The sequence below is a fragment of the Leptopilina heterotoma genome, unplaced genomic scaffold (genome assembly GCF_015476425.1).
Source record: "Leptopilina heterotoma isolate Lh14 unplaced genomic scaffold, ASM1547642v1 Lhet_44, whole genome shotgun sequence".
NCBI classification, from domain to species: Eukaryota; Metazoa; Arthropoda; class Insecta; order Hymenoptera; family Figitidae; genus Leptopilina; species Leptopilina heterotoma.
This window is the reverse complement of record NW_025111084.1, coordinates 1691475-1710088: the sequence shown is the minus strand read 5'-3', so window position 1 is coordinate 1710088 and position 18614 is coordinate 1691475. Positions and strand designations below refer to the sequence as shown.

Genomic DNA, 18614 nt, shown 5'->3' with positions numbered 1-18614 from the left:
ATTAGAATAATTATTAATTTATTATAATTCGAATTTTTCTTCTTAGTTTTTATGGGGAATTGTAATAAAATCAACAATATAAATGTAAATTATAAACATTTTGAAACTATAAATTATTTTTTAAAAGTACCTGACGTAATATTATTTAGAAAACAGAATTTGAATTTAAAAGAAAAAATAAATAAATTTCTTCGAAAAAGTTTTTTAGGGGCATTAATAGAATAAAAATCAAGTAAATATTTTCAGATTCTCTCTCCGAAAAAATGGGAATTTTACATAAATTTATTTTAGAAAACTTGTCTAAGATGTTAATTTATTAAAGTGTTTTGAATTATATAAGAGTGATTATCTTTTTTTTTTTTCATTTCGGTATGAACGGAGAAAAAAAATGGGCGTTGAATAAAAAATTATTATAATGAGTGTAAATTTAAATAGACTTTGAAAGAGAGATGGATTAAAATAGATGTTTGCTCGTTTATACAAGAAGCGAAGAGGCATAAAATCGAATCGTAAAAGTCTGTTGATATTGCACTCTCAGGATGGAAGAGTTGGAAGTGCACATGGACATAGATATATAGAGTGAATTTCTAACGGTGCAACTGACTGTTACTACTTAACATCGGACTGTCGCGTTTTCATGCAGTAGAACGGGATAGTCATAGATAGACGATAGAAATATCGGACCAAAGTATATACTTGGAGGGGACTCCGTTAGATTCACTTCTGTATACAGAACGTCGTCTCAGACATTGCATTGTACCGATGCGATAGTAACGTTAGATGGGTCAATTTTTCCAGTTAATTTCACTTACAAGTTTCATAAGAAAAAGGGGCGAGAGTCGAGGGTTTATTATGATAACAAGTATAATTCGTCAAGTGATTTATGTCTCTCAGCTCTTGATGAAACGTTTAAATCAATTAAAATGATGCCACAAACGCAAAGAATAGTTTCTACTAATTGATTTTTATATGACAATTTTTTTTTTTAATTTTTGTAGGAGAAATAACTGAATTTCAATTATTTTTAATGCGATTTTAATGGAATTCCTCGAGAAATGTTTATTAAAATTTATCAAAGAAATTTAATTATTTTAATAACCTTCGCTACAATTATTAATTATTTTCAAAAAATTTCCTCAATTTAATCATTTTTAATATCTACTACTTTAATAAAAACTCCTAAAAGAATTCAATTAGTTCAAAAAAAAATTTAATACAATTCTACCTCAAATTAATCATTTTTAATATCTACTACTTTAATAAAAATTCCTAAAAGAATTCAATTAGTTAAAAAAAAATTTAATAAAATTCTACGCAATTTAATTATTTTCTTATATTACTCAATTATTTTCATAAACAATAACATTTTTTACAGGGATTCAATTATTTTCATAAATAATAAAACTCAGTTCTGAATTTCAATTATTTTTTTATACAATTTTAATGGAATTCCTCGAAAAAAGTTATTATTCTTAAAAATTTTATTAAAATTTATCAAAGAAATTTAATTATTTTAATAACCTTTGTTACAAATTATTTATTAGAATTTAAGTATTATTTTCAACACATTTTTAATTAAATTTCTTTAAAGAATAAAATTATTTTCAAAAATTCTAATGAAATTCTTTGCGTAACAATTCAATTTTTTTTCAAAATAATTTTAATAAAATTCTTCGCAAAAATCCAATTACATATGTTTAAAAATTTACAAAAATTTTTCTCCAAAATTTCAATTATAAATTATAAATTATAAATTAATTATAAAATATTTCTCTGAAATTCAATTATTTTCAAAAATTCTAATAAAATCGTCAGCAAGAATTCAATTATTTTCATAAATAATAAAATTCTTCTCAGGAATTCAATTATTTTTGAAAATTTTAATATAATTCTTTGCAACTATTCAATTTTTATTATAAATAATAAAATTCATCGCAGGATTTCAATTATTTTTAATACAATCTTACAGGAATTCCTCAAAAAATGTAATTATTATTAAAAATTTAATTTCAATTCCTCGAAAAAATCAATTATTTACAAAAATATTAGAAATTTTCACAGGAATTTAATTATTTTGAAATATTTTAATAAAATTGTTCAAAAGAAATGAATTATTTTCAATACAATTTTAATTAAATTTTTTTGAAAAATTGAATTATTCTTTTAGATTTTAATAAAATTCTTTTCAAGAATTCTTCGAAAGAATTCAATTATTAAAGATAAATAACAAAATTATTTCTGAAAATTCAATTATGTTTAAAAATTTATACAAATTCTTGTCAAAATTTCAATTATCTTTAATAAAATTTTTCTTCGAAATTCAATTATTTTCAAAACTTTTAATAAAATTCTTGGCAGAATTTCAATTATTTTTAATACAATTTTCATCAAATTTCTCGAAAAATGCAATTATTTTTAAAAATTGTATTAAAATTTGTCAAGAGAATTCAACTATTTAAAAAATTGTTTTGATAAAATTCTTTATGAAAATTCAATTGATTAATAAAATATTTATTTTTATAGTTAAATAATTGAATTCTCGTAGAATTTTCTAATAAATATTGATTGAATAATGAATTTCAAATTAAAATCTTATAAAATTTGAACTTCTCATACCTTTAATTAAGAATTCTATAGAATTAATTTTTCTCAATAAGTTTAATTGGATTTTTTTTTTTAATTATTTGAAGTTTTTAATTTCCAATTTTAATTGAAGAATGTCAGAAGAATCGAAATTTCGCAAAATTAAATTGTAAACAAAAGAATTTGAAAATTCACAAAGAAGTTTTTCAAAAATTATTTTATAAAATTGACTTAAAGAAGAATTTTAGTTGAAAATTCTAGAAATGAGTAATGGTAATGATAAAAAATATTTTGTTACAATTATTGAAAATTAACTTTTGAAGAATTTTAATAGGAAATTTTGAAAATAATTGAATTATCAAAAATGTTAATGAAAAATCTTTAAATGTAAATTTAAAAATGAAAATTAATAAAAATTAACTTCTAATTTTTTAAAATTCAATTTTTTCAGTATTTTCAGTTCAATATTTCCGAAAATTCATAAATACATACAAAAAAATAATAACATTACAATTTTTTTTAGAATTATTTTTAACATTTTGGAGAAGAAAAATCATGTTCAAAATTTTTAATTAAAATTCATCAAAAAATTAATTAGTTTTTTTGAATTATACAAAATTTTTTTAAAGAAATTCAATTATTTTTGAAAAATTGTGAATAAAATTCTTTTAGAAAATTCAATTGCGTTTTCAAAAATTTCCATAAAATTCTTTACGAGAATTCAATTATTTTCAAAAATAATAAAATTCTTCGAAAGAATTCAATTATTTTTAGAAAAAATATAATTTTTGGAATTTTTCAACAAATATTTTTCTTCTTTTTATATTATATTATTCTTTAATCATGTTTTGTGTAATTTTTAATTTTTGTTTTTATCGTTGTTTTAAAAAGGAGGTTCAATATGCAGTGACATCAGAGATAATTTTCAATATTATTTTTACTCTCGTCTTAAATGTTGTCGGCAATTTTTCTGTTATCCCTGACCTTACAGATTATTTTCCGTTTATAAATTCGTACAAATTTTTTTCTTTCCTTTTTTTGTCAAGTATGGTTTATGTTCCTAAAATTTTGAACGTTCAAATGAACGATATTTTGTTCTATTTTGAATATTTTCTTAACAATTACTATTAGAAAAAAAGAAAATATTCAAATTAGACTAACTAAGTAAATACTTAGATGAGAATTTCTTTTTTAATTATACAGAGTAATTTTTTTATACAGACAGAAGAATCAAAACATCTTTTATTTTTTTTATACAAAGTAACTTTTTTATACAAAAATATTTTTTAGTAAAATTAGATTTTATTCCCTAAATCTGAACTACAGTAGGAAACAGCTAATTAACAATAAAACTATGATTCGTGAATGACGGGCCTATTTTAAAATGACAAACATAAACTAAAATTTAGCTTCTTAGTTATGTCTTCGGAGCGTGGCACAATTGCGATTTAAATAAAATTTTATAAATATGAGCAGAAATGGAAATAATAATGAAGTAAAAAGTAGAATTAGAAAATGGTTATAACAGGAGAAAAATGAATCAGTAGAACGTTAGGCAAAGAAGAAATCCGATTTTTCATTTCTAATTATATTCGTTTTCTTATCCACAGGATCAGCGGCGAAATCGGGACCCTATTTCGGTTTTGTTTTAAGGACCGGAACTGCCTGATGATCGAGACAAGAATCACGACCTCCGTGAATTGCATGAGATTGTCGAAAATTGACACTCGTCTCCCCTGAACTTGAATATTCAAGAAACCGGTGTATATTTGTGTTTGTGTAAATTTAAAAGAGAGAGAGAGAGAAGGGTCAGGAACTCGGAAAGTGAGATCTCGTCTGTTGTTATCCTGATGATACAAAACTAATCCTCATTTTTCACGAGGTTCGACGTGTCTCTGAAAACAAAGGTCTTGAATCGAGACTTGATTTTTAAAGGAAGAAAAAAGAGAAAATAGTCGAAGGAAAGAAGAGAAAGAGAGAGAAAATAGTCGAAAGAGGAAGAAAAAGAGAGAAAATAGTCAAAAGAAGAAAGGAAAGAGAGAAAACAGTCGAAAGAAGAAAAAGAGAGTTGAATCGAGAGGAGAAATAAAAACGAGAAAAGAGTAAGAAGAGAGAAAGAGAGGTTTGTTGGATACCCGGAGGACAAAAGCCGAAATAAGTAGGCGGTGAAGAAAAAGGAAGGAGAAAAAGAAGAAGAAGAAGAAGAAGAAGAAGGATTGTGTCTATCTCTCTTCTAAGAGAGGGTTTCGTTTTTGAACGAAAAGAAGGCTTCCCTTCGCATCTGGCGAGAAACTTCCAGGAAGGATTCTTCGTTGCTGCAAACGTTTCAGGAAGAATAAATTGGAACGAGAAGGCAGACCAGACCACGATTTTTGAGAGAGAAAGAAAGAAAGAGAAAGAGTCTTCTCCGTGAGTTCAGTCTAGTTTCGATCCTAGCTAGTCGTTTAGAATACGGGGAAACTGGTCCTAGGGCCCCAGACAAAGACAAGAGAGAGGAAGTGAGGGGAATATAAAGAAAGGGCGAATGTTGCCAGACTAGTGTGCCGTGCGTCAAAACTTGGCCCGTGTGGATTATAAAACGCAGTGAAGTTTTAAATTCTCAGTTTGGAATTCAGTGCGCGAGTGTTTGTGTGTATGTGTATATTTCACGAAAAGAAAGAGTTCTTATTTTGTAACACACAAAGTTGGTGTTTTTTGTGGTGCTCCTTCTGCTATTGCTGTTGTTCCTGTTACTGACTTAACTTCTGATTCTTCTTGCGCTGAAGAGGGACGACCACGTGATCTTCATTTGCGCTCAACAACCACATTCATTATCAAGGAGATCACCCTCAGGAGTTTCACGCCACGCCCACCCTCGATGAGAGGAGGCACATGTCCATTGCTGCCGCTGAAAATGCAGGGTAAGTCGTTTTTTTGCTATTCTTTTGTAACAGCTGATTTTCTCTTCATCTTATTTTGAGAGATGATGGAATAATTTTTGTGTGAAAGGATTTCTTATTAGGTTTGGCTCACAAGTGGATTTTTCGGTAACATGTGGTTTTTTACATTCTGGAGAGAAACTTAAAAAGCCCAATGTTGTAGAAAAATTGACTGGGAGACTTGAAGTAGTAACTGGCACCCAGTTAGCTGGATCAGGAACTAGTTCCATTTTCAAAAATTGGTGTTGGTTTTAAGGATAATGAAACTGGTACCAAGTTATCTGTATCAGCACCCAGTTAATTTTTCGAGTTTTTATGTTTGTTTTTGAGTAGAAAAATGTAACTGAAACTGGTACCCAGTTATCTGTATCAGAACCCAGGTCAATTTTCAAAGATTTTATGTTGGTTTTAAACAAAAATATGAATCTAAAATTAAAGATTTTGAAAAATTAACCGAGTGCCAATTGGCACTCGGTTAATTTTTCAAAATTTTATGTTGGTTTAAAACAGAAAAATATTTATTTTTCAAAATTAAGTGGGTGCTAACAACTGGGTGCCTGGGAACTAAAATTAATTTTAATTCAGAGGGATTTTTTTTATCAATAGTCAGTAATTATGGTGCCCATGATTTCCTAAAAATAGTATTACATTGAAAAACTCGTGAAAAACCTTCGTGTGTGGAGTTTGGAAATTAAGTGCACTTGGGTTCCTATTTAGTGAAATGTGCAGAGTGATTGGTTAGTAAACCAAGTCGCAAATTGAATTTTAATTCTTCTTTTTTTGAATATGTTTTTACTTAAATGAAGCTGAAACTGGAACACTTTGGTAAAAAACCTAAAATTTTCAAAAATTGTCAAAAATTCGAAACCCGAATTTCTTAAAATTCAACATTTTTTCTTCTCTTTTATGGCATTAAGCTTCATTATTTTTGTGTTCTTCGAAAACACTTTACCCAATTTTTTATCTCAGTCCTTTGGTTAAAAATTTAAAATTTTGAAAAATAGTCAAAAATTCGAAAATCCGAATTTCTTAAAATTCAACATTTTTTCTTGTCTTTTATGGCATTTAGCTTCATTATTTTTGTACTCTTTATAAACACTTTACCCAATTTTTTATCTCTGTCCTTTGGTTAAAAATTAAATATTTTCAAAAATTGTCAAAAATTCAAAAAACCGAATTTCTTAAAATTCAATATTTTTTCTTCCGTTTTATGGCATTTAACTTCACTATTTTTGTGCTCTTTAAAAACACTTTACCCAATTTTTTATCTCTGTTCTTTGGCTAAAAATTTAAAATTTTGAAAAATTGTCAAAAATTCAAAAATCCGAATTTCTTAAAATTTAACATTTTTTCCTTTCTTTTATGGCATTTAGCTTCATTATTTTTGTGCTCTTTAAAAACACTTTACCCAATTTTTTATCTCAGTCCTTTGGTTAAAAATTTAAAATTTTGAAAAATAGTCAAAAATTCGAAAATCCGAATTTCTTAAAATTCAACATTTTTTCTTGTCTTTTATGGCATTTAGCTTCATTATTTTTGTGCTCTTTATAAACACTTTACCCAATTTTTTATCTCTGTCCTTTGGTTAAAAATTAAATATTTTCAAAAATTGTCAAAAATTCAAAAAACCGAATTTCTTAAAATTCAATATTTTTTCTTCTGTTTTCTGGCATTTAGCTTCATTATTTTTGTGCTCTTTAAAAACACTTTACCCAATTTTTTATCTCAGTCCTTTGGTTAAAAATTTAAAATTTTGAAAAATAGTCAAAAATTCAAAAATCCGAATTTCTTAAAATTCAACATTTTTTCTTGTCTTTTATGGCATTTAGCTTCATTATTTTTGTGCTCTTTATAAACACTTTACCCAATTTTTTATCTCTGTCCTTTGGTTAAAAATTAAATATTTTCAAAAATTGTCAAAAATTCAAAAAACCGAATTTCTTAAAATTCAATATTTTTTCTTCTGTTTTCTGGCATTTAGCTTCATTATTTTTGTGCTCTTTAAAAACACTTTACCCAATTTTTTATCTCAGTCCTTTGGTTAAAAATTTAAAATTTTGAAAAATAGTCAAAAATTCAAAAAACCGAATTTCTTAAAATTCAATATTTTTTCTTCTGTTTTATGGCATTTAGCTTCACTATTTGTGTGCTCTTTAAAAACACTTTACCCAATTTTTTATCTCTGTTCTTTGGCTAAAAATTTAAAATTTTGAAAAATTGTCAAAAATTCAAAAAACCGAATTCCTTAAAATTCAACATTTTTTCCTCTTTTTTATGGGATTTAGCTTCATTATTTTTGTGCTCTTAGAAAATACTTTACTATTGTAATAGTCTCGATTTTTTGGTAAAAAATCGAAAATTATCGAAAATTATCAAAAATTCAAAAATCCGAATTTCTTAAAATTCAACATTTTTTCTCTCTTTTATGGCGTTTAGCTTCATTATTTTTGTGCTCTTGGAAAATACTTTACTTATTTAATAGTCTCGACTCTTTGGTAAAAAATCTAAAATTATTAAAAATTCGAAAAATTCAAAAATCCGAATTTCTTAAAATTCAACATTTTTTCTTGTCTTTTATGGCATTTAGCTTCATTATTTTTGTGCTCTTTATAAACACTTTACCCAATTTTTTATCTCTGTCCTTTGGTTAAAAATTAAATATTTTCAAAAATTGTCAAAAATTCAAAAAACCGAATTTCTTAAAATTCAATATTTTTTCTTCTGTTTTCTGGCATTTAGCTTCATTATTTTTGTGCTCTTTAAAAACACTTTACCCAATTTTTTATCTCAGTCCTTTGGTTAAAAATTTAAAATTTTGAAAAATAGTCAAAAATTCAAAAATCCGAATTTCTTAAAATTCAACATTTTTTCTTGTCTTTTATGGCATTTAGCTTCATTATTTTTGTGCTCTTTATAAACACTTTACCCAATTTTTTATCTCTGTCCTTTGGTTAAAAATTAAATATTTTCAAAAATTGTCAAAAATTCAAAAAACCGAATTTCTTAAAATTCAATATTTTTTCTTCTGTTTTCTGGCATTTAGCTTCATTATTTTTGTGCTCTTTAAAAACACTTTACCCAATTTTTTATCTCAGTCCTTTGGTTAAAAATTTAAAATTTTGAAAAATAGTCAAAAATTCAAAAAACCGAATTTCTTAAAATTCAATATTTTTTCTTCTGTTTTATGGCATTTAGCTTCACTATTTGTGTGCTCTTTAAAAACACTTTACCCAATTTTTTATCTCTGTTCTTTGGCTAAAAATTTAAAATTTTGAAAAATTGTCAAAAATTCAAAAAACCGAATTCCTTAAAATTCAACATTTTTTCCTCTTTTTTATGGGATTTAGCTTCATTATTTTTGTGCTCTTAGAAAATACTTTACTATTGTAATAGTCTCGATTTTTTGGTAAAAAATCGAAAATTATCGAAAATTATCAAAAATTCAAAAATCCGAATTTCTTAAAATTCAACATTTTTTCTCTCTTTTATGGCGTTTAGCTTCATTATTTTTGTGCTCTTGGAAAATACTTTACTTATTTAATAGTCTCGACTCTTTGGTAAAAAATCTAAAATTATTAAAAATTCGAAAAATTCAAAAATCCGAATTTCTTAAAATTCAACATTTTTTCTTCTCTTTTATGGCATTTAGCTTCAATATTTTTGTGCTCTTCAAAAACACTTTACTTATTTAATTGTCTCCACCCTTTGGTAAAAAATTTAAAATTATTATTATCGAGCCCTTTAGTGGCTACCTCATCTAGAAAATTTGAGAAAATTTGTTTGCAGGGAATTTTTACCCCAAAATCGGATTAACATTTTTTTTTTCTTTTAAAGTTGAAAGTTGGTGTTAAAATTAAAGATTACCACTTGAGGCGGAAAATAAAAGAAAAATATAGAGTAATTTTAGTGTATAGTGCAGCAATGAGTAGGGATAAAGATAAAGATTGAGGAAGAATAGTTTGCGATTGAGTTTACAGAATATATTGTATATGAGAAGGGAAGACAAATGAGTATTAGTGAAAATTAGATGGATGAGAGAGAAAATTATTAGAGAGAATTGTAGATATTATGATTGAACGGGGAACTTTGTGATGGTTGGGCGCCGCTGAGAGAAAGAGTGAGAGGGGGATTCGGTTGGTATAAGAAGGGGAAGCCTTGGCCCGGATCCGACGGCGGCTTAACCCTGGAGATCAGTGTCGTGGGCACGTCGTGGGGTCCACTGGGACCCCATAGAGTTAAGGTGGAAACACGCTACGTGACGCCACTCCACGTGATATCGAAAAGTATCTGATTACATGGATTCGCGTTTACTTTTCGTGGAGTAGAACGAGAGTGAGAGGCACCTTGACTTTACGTTCAACGGTAGACTCTACACTATTAAACTCTCAACAAATGTTCTTTTCATCTCTCTCTCTCTCGCTCCCTCTCTCCTTCACTCTCCTTCTCTCTCCTGAACTTGATACTCTAAACAGATGCTGATTTTTCGTCTTTCCTAGAAAAACATAGTCCTAACTATTAAATAAAATGCTAAATAGAATATTAAATATATTTAATCAAGAAAGAAATTATTGAATTTTGGAAGAATTACAGTTGTAATTTTTAGAAATTGTTAAACAAAAAGATTTTTAATAGTAATTTAAAATGTTTTGATACCATTTTGTACCATTTTGTACTACTTTGTTTGTATCGACAGAGGTAATAACATTTTATGGAGAAAATTAAATTTCTGATTCATTTGTTACTTCAATTTTGAGACTAGTTTTGAACTTTTATAGTCAAAATTGTTTAAATGAAAAAGGAATAACATTCTGAGTACTTTTTTCGCGTTCTGGTAATATTTATATAAACATGATATCAAGATCCAGTCCTACATCTATTTTTCATGATTTCTGGTGAAGGGCCTGTGGTTAGGCCTCCTCTCAATTTTCTCCATAGTGTGGTGGTCAGTATCGGTTGCATTATATACTGTATAATGCATATTACATTTATAATAGCAATTTCGCCTCTGGTACAGACCGAAACCATATGAAAAAAACAAGACAAAAAAAACTGATAGACTTTCTGAAAACCCTATATTTTACAATTTCCTCAACAATATAATATTTTTTAGCATCCTCTCAATTTTAATGTATAAAAATACGAGGAGTTTAGAGTCGCATTGTGTGTGTGCCACTTTTGCCTTCTTTTTCAGTTTCAACGTAGTCTTTTAACACTGAAAAAAATATATATAATACACGCGAGAGCTGTGCGTTGAGCCTTCAACTAAGTTATGTTGAATTTTATCAACTTTATTATGTCCCCCGTTGTGTGACTGTTTGCATTTGAATGCTACTTGTGCTGATTGTGGGTTTGTAAAACTCATTCCCATTATTATTTCACTCTCTCTCCTCCTTTTTCTCTTTTTTTCTCCCTCCTTGCCCGTGCAGAAATTTTGACCGGGGCCATGGCACTTTGCCCGATCTGGCCGCCCTGTCGGGACCCGGTCGGGGCCATGGGATTTCCCCCGATCTTTTCGCTACCCAGGTAGAATTCCAATACTGACTGCATTTTATTATATTAAAGCTTGTTATTTGATTATTAAAGAATGGGGAGTATTTACTTCAATATTAATGATTATTATTAATATTTTTGTAGTAAATAAACTTTTATGAGTGTCATTAAAAATGTAAATAGTTATTAGAATTGCTTTTATTGGACTAAGTTTTTAAAAAAAATATTTTTCTTATTTTCTTTCATTAATTTAGACAGACTATCTTATTTAAATTAATAATTATTTATAATTATTATTATTGTTAATAATTATTTAAACCTATACTTTATGTAACATTATTAAGAATTATACACAAAACACTTAAAACTAAGACGGAAAAATATCGCACGCACGGGGGACCGAACCCTAGACCTCGAGGACGCAAGTCGAATACACATACCGCATAGCCACGCAAGCTTGGAAGCGACCTCGCTTAAACTTCCTTTTGAATCATGGGACCGTTATATACAGTGTTATCATAATAAATTGACTGTATCATATTTATTTATAGAAAAATTATTAAAAATGTATGTTATATATATATATATATATATATATATATATATATATATATATATATATATATATATATATATATATATATATATATATATATAAATTAATATGTTTATCATAATAATATGGTAAAAATTGTTAATTTAATTATTTATTCTATATTATTTATAATTTAACTATTTTTTAAAATAATAAAAATTTTTTCATTATTAATAATTCACAATAATACTAAAAATTATTAATTAATAATAATTTATTTTTTTGCCTTAAACATGGAATTTCAATTTAAGTGTGAAAAACAATTAAGAGTTTTTAAGAGTTATAAATGTCAAAAATAATATGTTAATATTATAACCACAAAAAAATTTAACATTTTAGGCAATATTTTTGGTTATCACCATGATAACATCGACAAATGGTTCACCTTCGACAATTGGTGCGTTTGTCCTATTGTTTTAAATTAAAGGAGAATAAATTCTTAAGACATCCCTCGAGGACAATTTTTGAGTTTTTAATTGTTTATAATTTTTATTTTCAAATTTCAATCAAAGTTAACAAATTAACACAATTTTTTAAAAACGGACGTTTATTTTCTTATTCCGTTACTGCACATGCTCTAAATCAGTTCAAATTAATCCAATATTACCAGCAGACAATTAAAAACCCATAAAGTAATATATTTCAATTGTCATAAACAACATTAATTAACAAATAGTTAACTTATGATCCTGTCCAACAGAAAATTTTTGTTGCAAATTTTCTTTTTTACTTAGGTTCTTTTAAAGAATATATGTCTTTTTTGCTTATAATATAACTTATTTAAATATTTAATATTATATATCCGTGGTCTTTTAACATTATCTAAATAAAAAAGTAAACGTGAAAAAAAAATTTTTGGTGGAAAGGAACAAAAATTAACTATTTGTTAATTAATATTATTTGTAACCATTTAAATAAGTTATTTTTTAAACAAAAAGGACACATATTTTTAAAATGAACTTAAATTAAAAAGTAGACGTGAAAAAAAATTTTTTTGGTGGACAGGAGCATAAGTTACATAACTATTTGTTATTTAATATATTGTTTATAACAATTTAAATAAGTTATTTTTTAATCAAAAAGGACAAATATTCTTTAAATAGACTTAAATTAAAAAGAAAATGTGAAAAAAAAATTTTTAGTGGAATAGGAATCAATGTTAACTATTTGTTAATTAATATTGTTTATAACAATTTAAATAAGTTATTTTATAATCAAAAAGGGCAAATATTCTTTAAATGAACTTAAATTAAAAAGAAAAGGTAAAAAAAACATTTTTTAGTGGAAAGAAATCAAAGTTAACTATTTGTTAATTAATATTGTTTATAACAATTGATATAAATTACTTTCTGTTTTATTAATTATATGGTGGTCATATTGTATTAATTTGAACTGATTCAGATCATATGCAGCAACGGAATAAGAAAATAAGCCTCCTTTTTTGAAAAATTGTATTAATTTGTTAACTTTGATTGAAAATAAAAATTATAAACAATTAAGAACTAAAAAATTGACCTTAAGGGATGTCTTAAGAATTTATTCGCCTTTAATTTAAAATAAAGAATACTGAAACCGGTTAAGAATTGTAGGCTGTAGACAGTTTTGAACAGTAAATTGTAAAAAAAATCCCATTGTGCGCTGTTTGTAGATCCTTGGGCAAACCCGGTCTGGTCCTGGTCGGGGCCACGAAGTCGGGGCCAGATCATGAAATCCCGACCGGGGCCAGGGCGGTAATCGGGAACAAAAGTGGCGATTTCTGCACGGGTGATGAAACGCAGAAAAACATTTATAAAACTTTTATCAAAATTATTAGTACACTATATAACAGTTACTTCCATTAAAAGATCTTGAAAGTCGAAGTAAAAATTTTTTTTTTTTTAATAAAAACTACACTGTTTTTTTAAAGATGTCAATCCGATAGCTTTTTGGTACCAAATTGGGTCAAATTGATACCAAAAATCTCAGTGCATTTAAAAAAAAAACTATTTGAAGTTTATATTTATGAATATTGTAAATACTATGTAAATGTAACTTTAAATTCAATCAAGTTTGAAATATTGAAGTAAAATTATTCATTAAATAATTTATAAGTAATTTTATAATAGTTGTTCAAGAAAATTGTTATCAAATGTTGCATCACAAACAATTTGATATGTTTTTTGTCTTAATTTGATATCCTTAGAAAAACTGTGAAATCAAATACGAAATAGTAGGGAAAAATGTATTAAAAAAAAGATAAAAGTTATCATGAAAGGTATAAAAATGGCTAGTGAAAAAGAAGGGGAAACAAAAAGAGAAAAGAAAGCAGAAAAGTGTAAGATTCTCACAAATTAACCCCAGGAAACACTCTACATGTGAACATCGTAAGGCACAACAACGTCCGTTACGATGCAGAAGCAAAGCCTAATAGGTTCAAGGACGAAGGAGTCGTTCACATTGTACAATGAAGAATCGTCCGACTCGACGGCGCATAAAGATGACGAACCGACAAAGCATAAACTGCAGCATAAAGTCGCGATACAACATCAGTTTCAGTAAATGGATTCTCACTAACACGATACGTGATCTGATATTAAGATAGTCATCATTCCAGCATATATTGCTTTTCAAAATCATTCAAAACACGAAGAGAAAACTTCCTTTATTTTCTTTATTTTATTTGCGAAAAATATAATACACTCAGCGCTCTTTCTCTCTCTCTCTCTTTCTCAAAGCAGAACTGTGCTCTAATATCTGAATTCTTTTCCTCTCTCTCAAGTCTTTTGCTGCAGTTCAAAAAAAAAAAAATTAATTTCATCTTTTTCTAAAAAAAAATGGAAAAAAACTAAAATCGGGTATTTTTGGCATAATTCAGAGACAAAAACAGGGTTGTCACAGGTCAGGGAATTTAGAGAAAGTAGAATTGGTCAGAGAAATTAGGAAAAAGTCAGGGAAATCAGGGAAAAGGAATTCAATTTTTAAAAATTTTAATAAATACTTCAAAAAAATTCAATTATTTTTATAAATAGTAAAATTTTTTTGCTAAAAATCAATTATTTTTAATTGTTAAAAATAATGGACTTACAGAAAAATTTTAGTTAAAAACACTAAAAAATTGAATTTTTGGAATGTTACAAATGATTGTAGAAATTCAATTATTTTAAAAAGATTTTATCAATTTCTTTGATATTTCAAAGAAATTTTTCTTTCAATTTTTTTTTAATGTTTCGTTATAAATTATAATTTAACTGAAAATATTTGCTTGCATTGAAAAAAAGTACTTTATCTCGGCAAGGAAATGAAAATTTCCCCTCAGTATTGAAAGTTGTACATAACATAATATATTATTTAAAGCAAAAAAAAAAAAAAAAAAAAAAAAAAAAAAAAAAAAAAAAAAAGAGTAGAAAGAGTGAGAGGAATAGACACGTTAGCTGTTATGAACTGATTAAGAATGAATTTTGTCCCCTTATCTTGTGTAAAATCTTCCACAATTTTATTATCAGTATATATAGCAAAAGTTTCGACTCTCGACTTTCTCGCATATAAGGCAAAAACTGTCTCTCCTCGAAGCATATTGCATAAATTCGTTTCACCGCGAGATTATTAACTTGTTTATTTATTCAGCACGTTCAGTTCTGCGGTAATGTCTTATCAAACGCCTAAATGCGTTATCGAATATTTGCTTTGACGACCTATTATTATATTTGTTTTTTAAACTCTTTTATTATAAACTGCTATTCTTTTGCTTCTTCTTCCTCTTCTTTGATATTTTCAATTAAAAAATAATATTATTTATAAACTATCACACTTTCTATGTCACATATGTTTGTAGTTTAACGATAAGATATTTGATAAAAAAGATTTATTATTATTATAAAAAGAAACACGTTCAGTTTTTTTTTAGTTTTGAAATATTTTCAATATTCTTTCAATTTTATTATAATACATAAAAGTAAATTTATGCTTTTTCTATAAAAAAATACATTTATCTCGGAATTTCATTTACATATTAATGTCAGGACTTTTAAAATATAATATTCTTCTTATTCGTTTTTTCTTTGAAAAATGTTTAACGATTTTTTTTTGTTAGTTTCGAGTGTAAAATTCGGAAATTCAATTATGTTTAAAAATTTTTTTTGAATTTTCGTCAAAATTTCAATTATATTTAGAAATAGTTCAATTTTATAGCAAAAAAAATTACTAATTTTTAGTAGAAATTTACTAATTTTATAGTAGAAAGTTACTAATTTTGAGGACTGATACTAATTTAAAAGCAGAATTAAGGGCGAAATAAATATTTTTTTCCTAATTATCACAAGTTGAATAGAAAAAAATTGATATTCATCAGCAGATTTATATCGTTTGTTATAAAAATTAACATTTTTCGTAATAAAAATTTCCTTATATCCTGAACTTCCGGATAATTTATCCCTCGCACTTTTATTTTTCTCAACTGCTCGAATAATTTGCATCAAACTTCGATTATCGCTGATCGCGTAATTTCTTCTAATTAATTACTAATTTACCTTTTTTTCAACATATTAAAATTTTTGTTAAATATTTAAACACAAAAAGAGAAGAAGAAAAAAAAGAAAAATTATCTGATAAGTGGATTTATACATACAACATTCCAGTATTAAATTCCGTGCATTAAAGATGAATCAACATAAACTATTCATATTTAATGTACAATTAAAAAATTAAAAATTCAAATTTCATCTCAAACACAACGAGAAAAAAAGCTCTTTAATAATAAAACAAAATAGTTTTTTTTTCTCTCCGAAAATAATAATTGCGTTAATAAAAAGTAAAATACTCATCGACTATCAAAACACGTAAATATTATTATATTATAAATTATCAAAATTTAAATTATCGAATTATTTTTCTAGATATAATTATAACACTTAAACTAACACGTCAATAGAAATTAAATTCTCAATAATTGAAATCGCAAAATTATAAATATCTACTTTAGAAAATTAACAATTCCATCTATATTTAAAGTAGACATCAGTTAAAGTCAATTAAACTTTGCAAAATCGAATCAATATGGAAGAATAAAGTTTATCTTTCTCTCGCTCTTCTCTCTTTTTTTTCGAATCAATGAATATAAACTGATACTAACATGGATTGACATTAATTCACAAAATCATAATAATTTCATCAATATTTTGATGAGCCATCATAAAATATTAATTTAAAAACATTTTTCTTTATTTTAACGAAAGTCAGAAAAAAAGCGCTGAGCAGGAAAATTATTCTCTACATTCAAATTAGAGTTTGAATAAATTAATTGTTAAAATTAATAAAAATTTATTTAAAATCATTCAATTGAGGAAAATTTTTGAAAAGAATTGAAATTTTGTCAAAAATTTTATTTAAAATTTATAAAAATAATTGAATTTAAGAGAAGAATTTTATTAATTATAAAGATAATTAAAATTTTTACGAGAATTTAAAACAATTTCTAAACATAATTAAATTTCTGCAGAGAATTTTATTATTTATGAAAATAATTGAATTATTGCGAAAAAATTTATACAACATTTTTCAATAATTGAATTCCTGTGAAATTTTTATTATTTATAAAAATAATTAAACGTTTGATTAGAATTTCATTAAAATGTTGCTATATAATTGAATTATTTTGCAAATAATTGAAATTTTGACAAGAATTGTACTAAAATTTTTGAAAATAATTGAATTTCTGCGGAGAATTTTATTATTTATAATATACTTCAAATTTTAACGAGAATTTAAAAATTTTTTTGATTATAATTGAATTTCTGCCAGAGAATTTTATTATTTGTCAAAATAATTGAATTATTGCGAAAAAGTTTATAAAAAATTTTTCAATAAAATTTTATTTAAAATAATTCAATTCTTATATTTATATAAAATTTTAATAAAATTTTTAAAAATAATTGAATTCCTTCGGAGAATTTTATTATTTATAATTACTTGAAATTTTAACGAGAATTTTGAAAAATTTTTGAACATAATTGAATTTCTGCAGAGGATTTTATTATATTTATGAAAATAATTGAATTATTGCAAAAAAAATTATAAAAAATGCGAAGAAATTTCTAAAAAAAATGGTGAATAATTGAATTTCAGTGAAATTTTTTATTATTTTATGAGAATAATTAAAAGTTTACGTAGAATTTTATAAAAAAAAATTTTAATTATTTAAGTTCTTCTAGAAAATCTTATTATAATTTTATATATTAAAAATCATTGAACTGAGGAAATATTTTGAAAATAATGGAAATTTTGCCAATAATTTTTAAAAAAATTTTGAAAATAATTGAATTTCAGAGTATAATTTTCAGGTTCAAATACGAGCTATTTTCAACAAATTAAAAATTAGTGAATTGTATATTTTTCTTTTCGAAACTTTTGTTTTTTGAAGCAAAAAGCACGACAAGGGCATTTTGTTTATATAAAGAAGGAAAAAAGGGGAAAAGAGAAAAAAAAAGAAAAGAAGAAAGAAAGAAAGAAAAATAAAATAAATTCGCGAATTGAAGACACACAAAAGGCAACAATTTTATTTTTCCTGCGACAGATTCTCTTAAAAGAGACAGACGTATAAATGAGAATTTTACCGCACCAGTCAGTTGGAGCGACTGCGATGAGGAAACGTGGCAACATTGCAAACGACGAATCCATATTCCCCATCCGCGGCCACGTGACTCACTCACTATTCGGGAAATATCAGCCCAATAGCGCCTGCCTTCGTTTCTTTCTCAAAAACGAATCGTTATATTCTTTGTGGCTGCATTCACACGAATCTCATCTTATATACATATATATATATATATATATATATATATATATATACATATAAATATGCCTTTGAGAGGAATCTTGGAATGCTAAGAAATTAGCTCGCATCGCAGACAACTGACTATATAAATTCATATTAAAAACTTAAAAAGTCGTAAAACGTGTCCTCGCGCAAAATATATATACATACGTCACACAATCATTCCAAAACCAGAGAATCCGGAACGAGATTGTAAATAAAGTTGAATTTTTCGAGTCCA

The 18614-nt window shown here is 25.8% G+C and overlaps 1 protein-coding gene across 9 annotated transcripts in view; it reads left to right on the top strand.

The window, feature by feature from the left end:
* Positions 1-18614, top strand: part of LOC122507030 (nuclear receptor coactivator 2) — a 156480-nt gene that overhangs the window by 4828 nt on the left and 133038 nt on the right. For all 9 annotated transcript variants that reach the window (XM_043619536.1, XM_043619530.1, XM_043619527.1 and 6 more), the window contains exon 2: positions 4194-5483. In XM_043619536.1, coding sequence (XP_043475471.1) covers positions 5455-5483 — 29 coding nt within the window. In that variant the 5' untranslated portion in view covers positions 4194-5454. The remainder of the gene's footprint in view (positions 1-4193; positions 5484-18614) is intronic.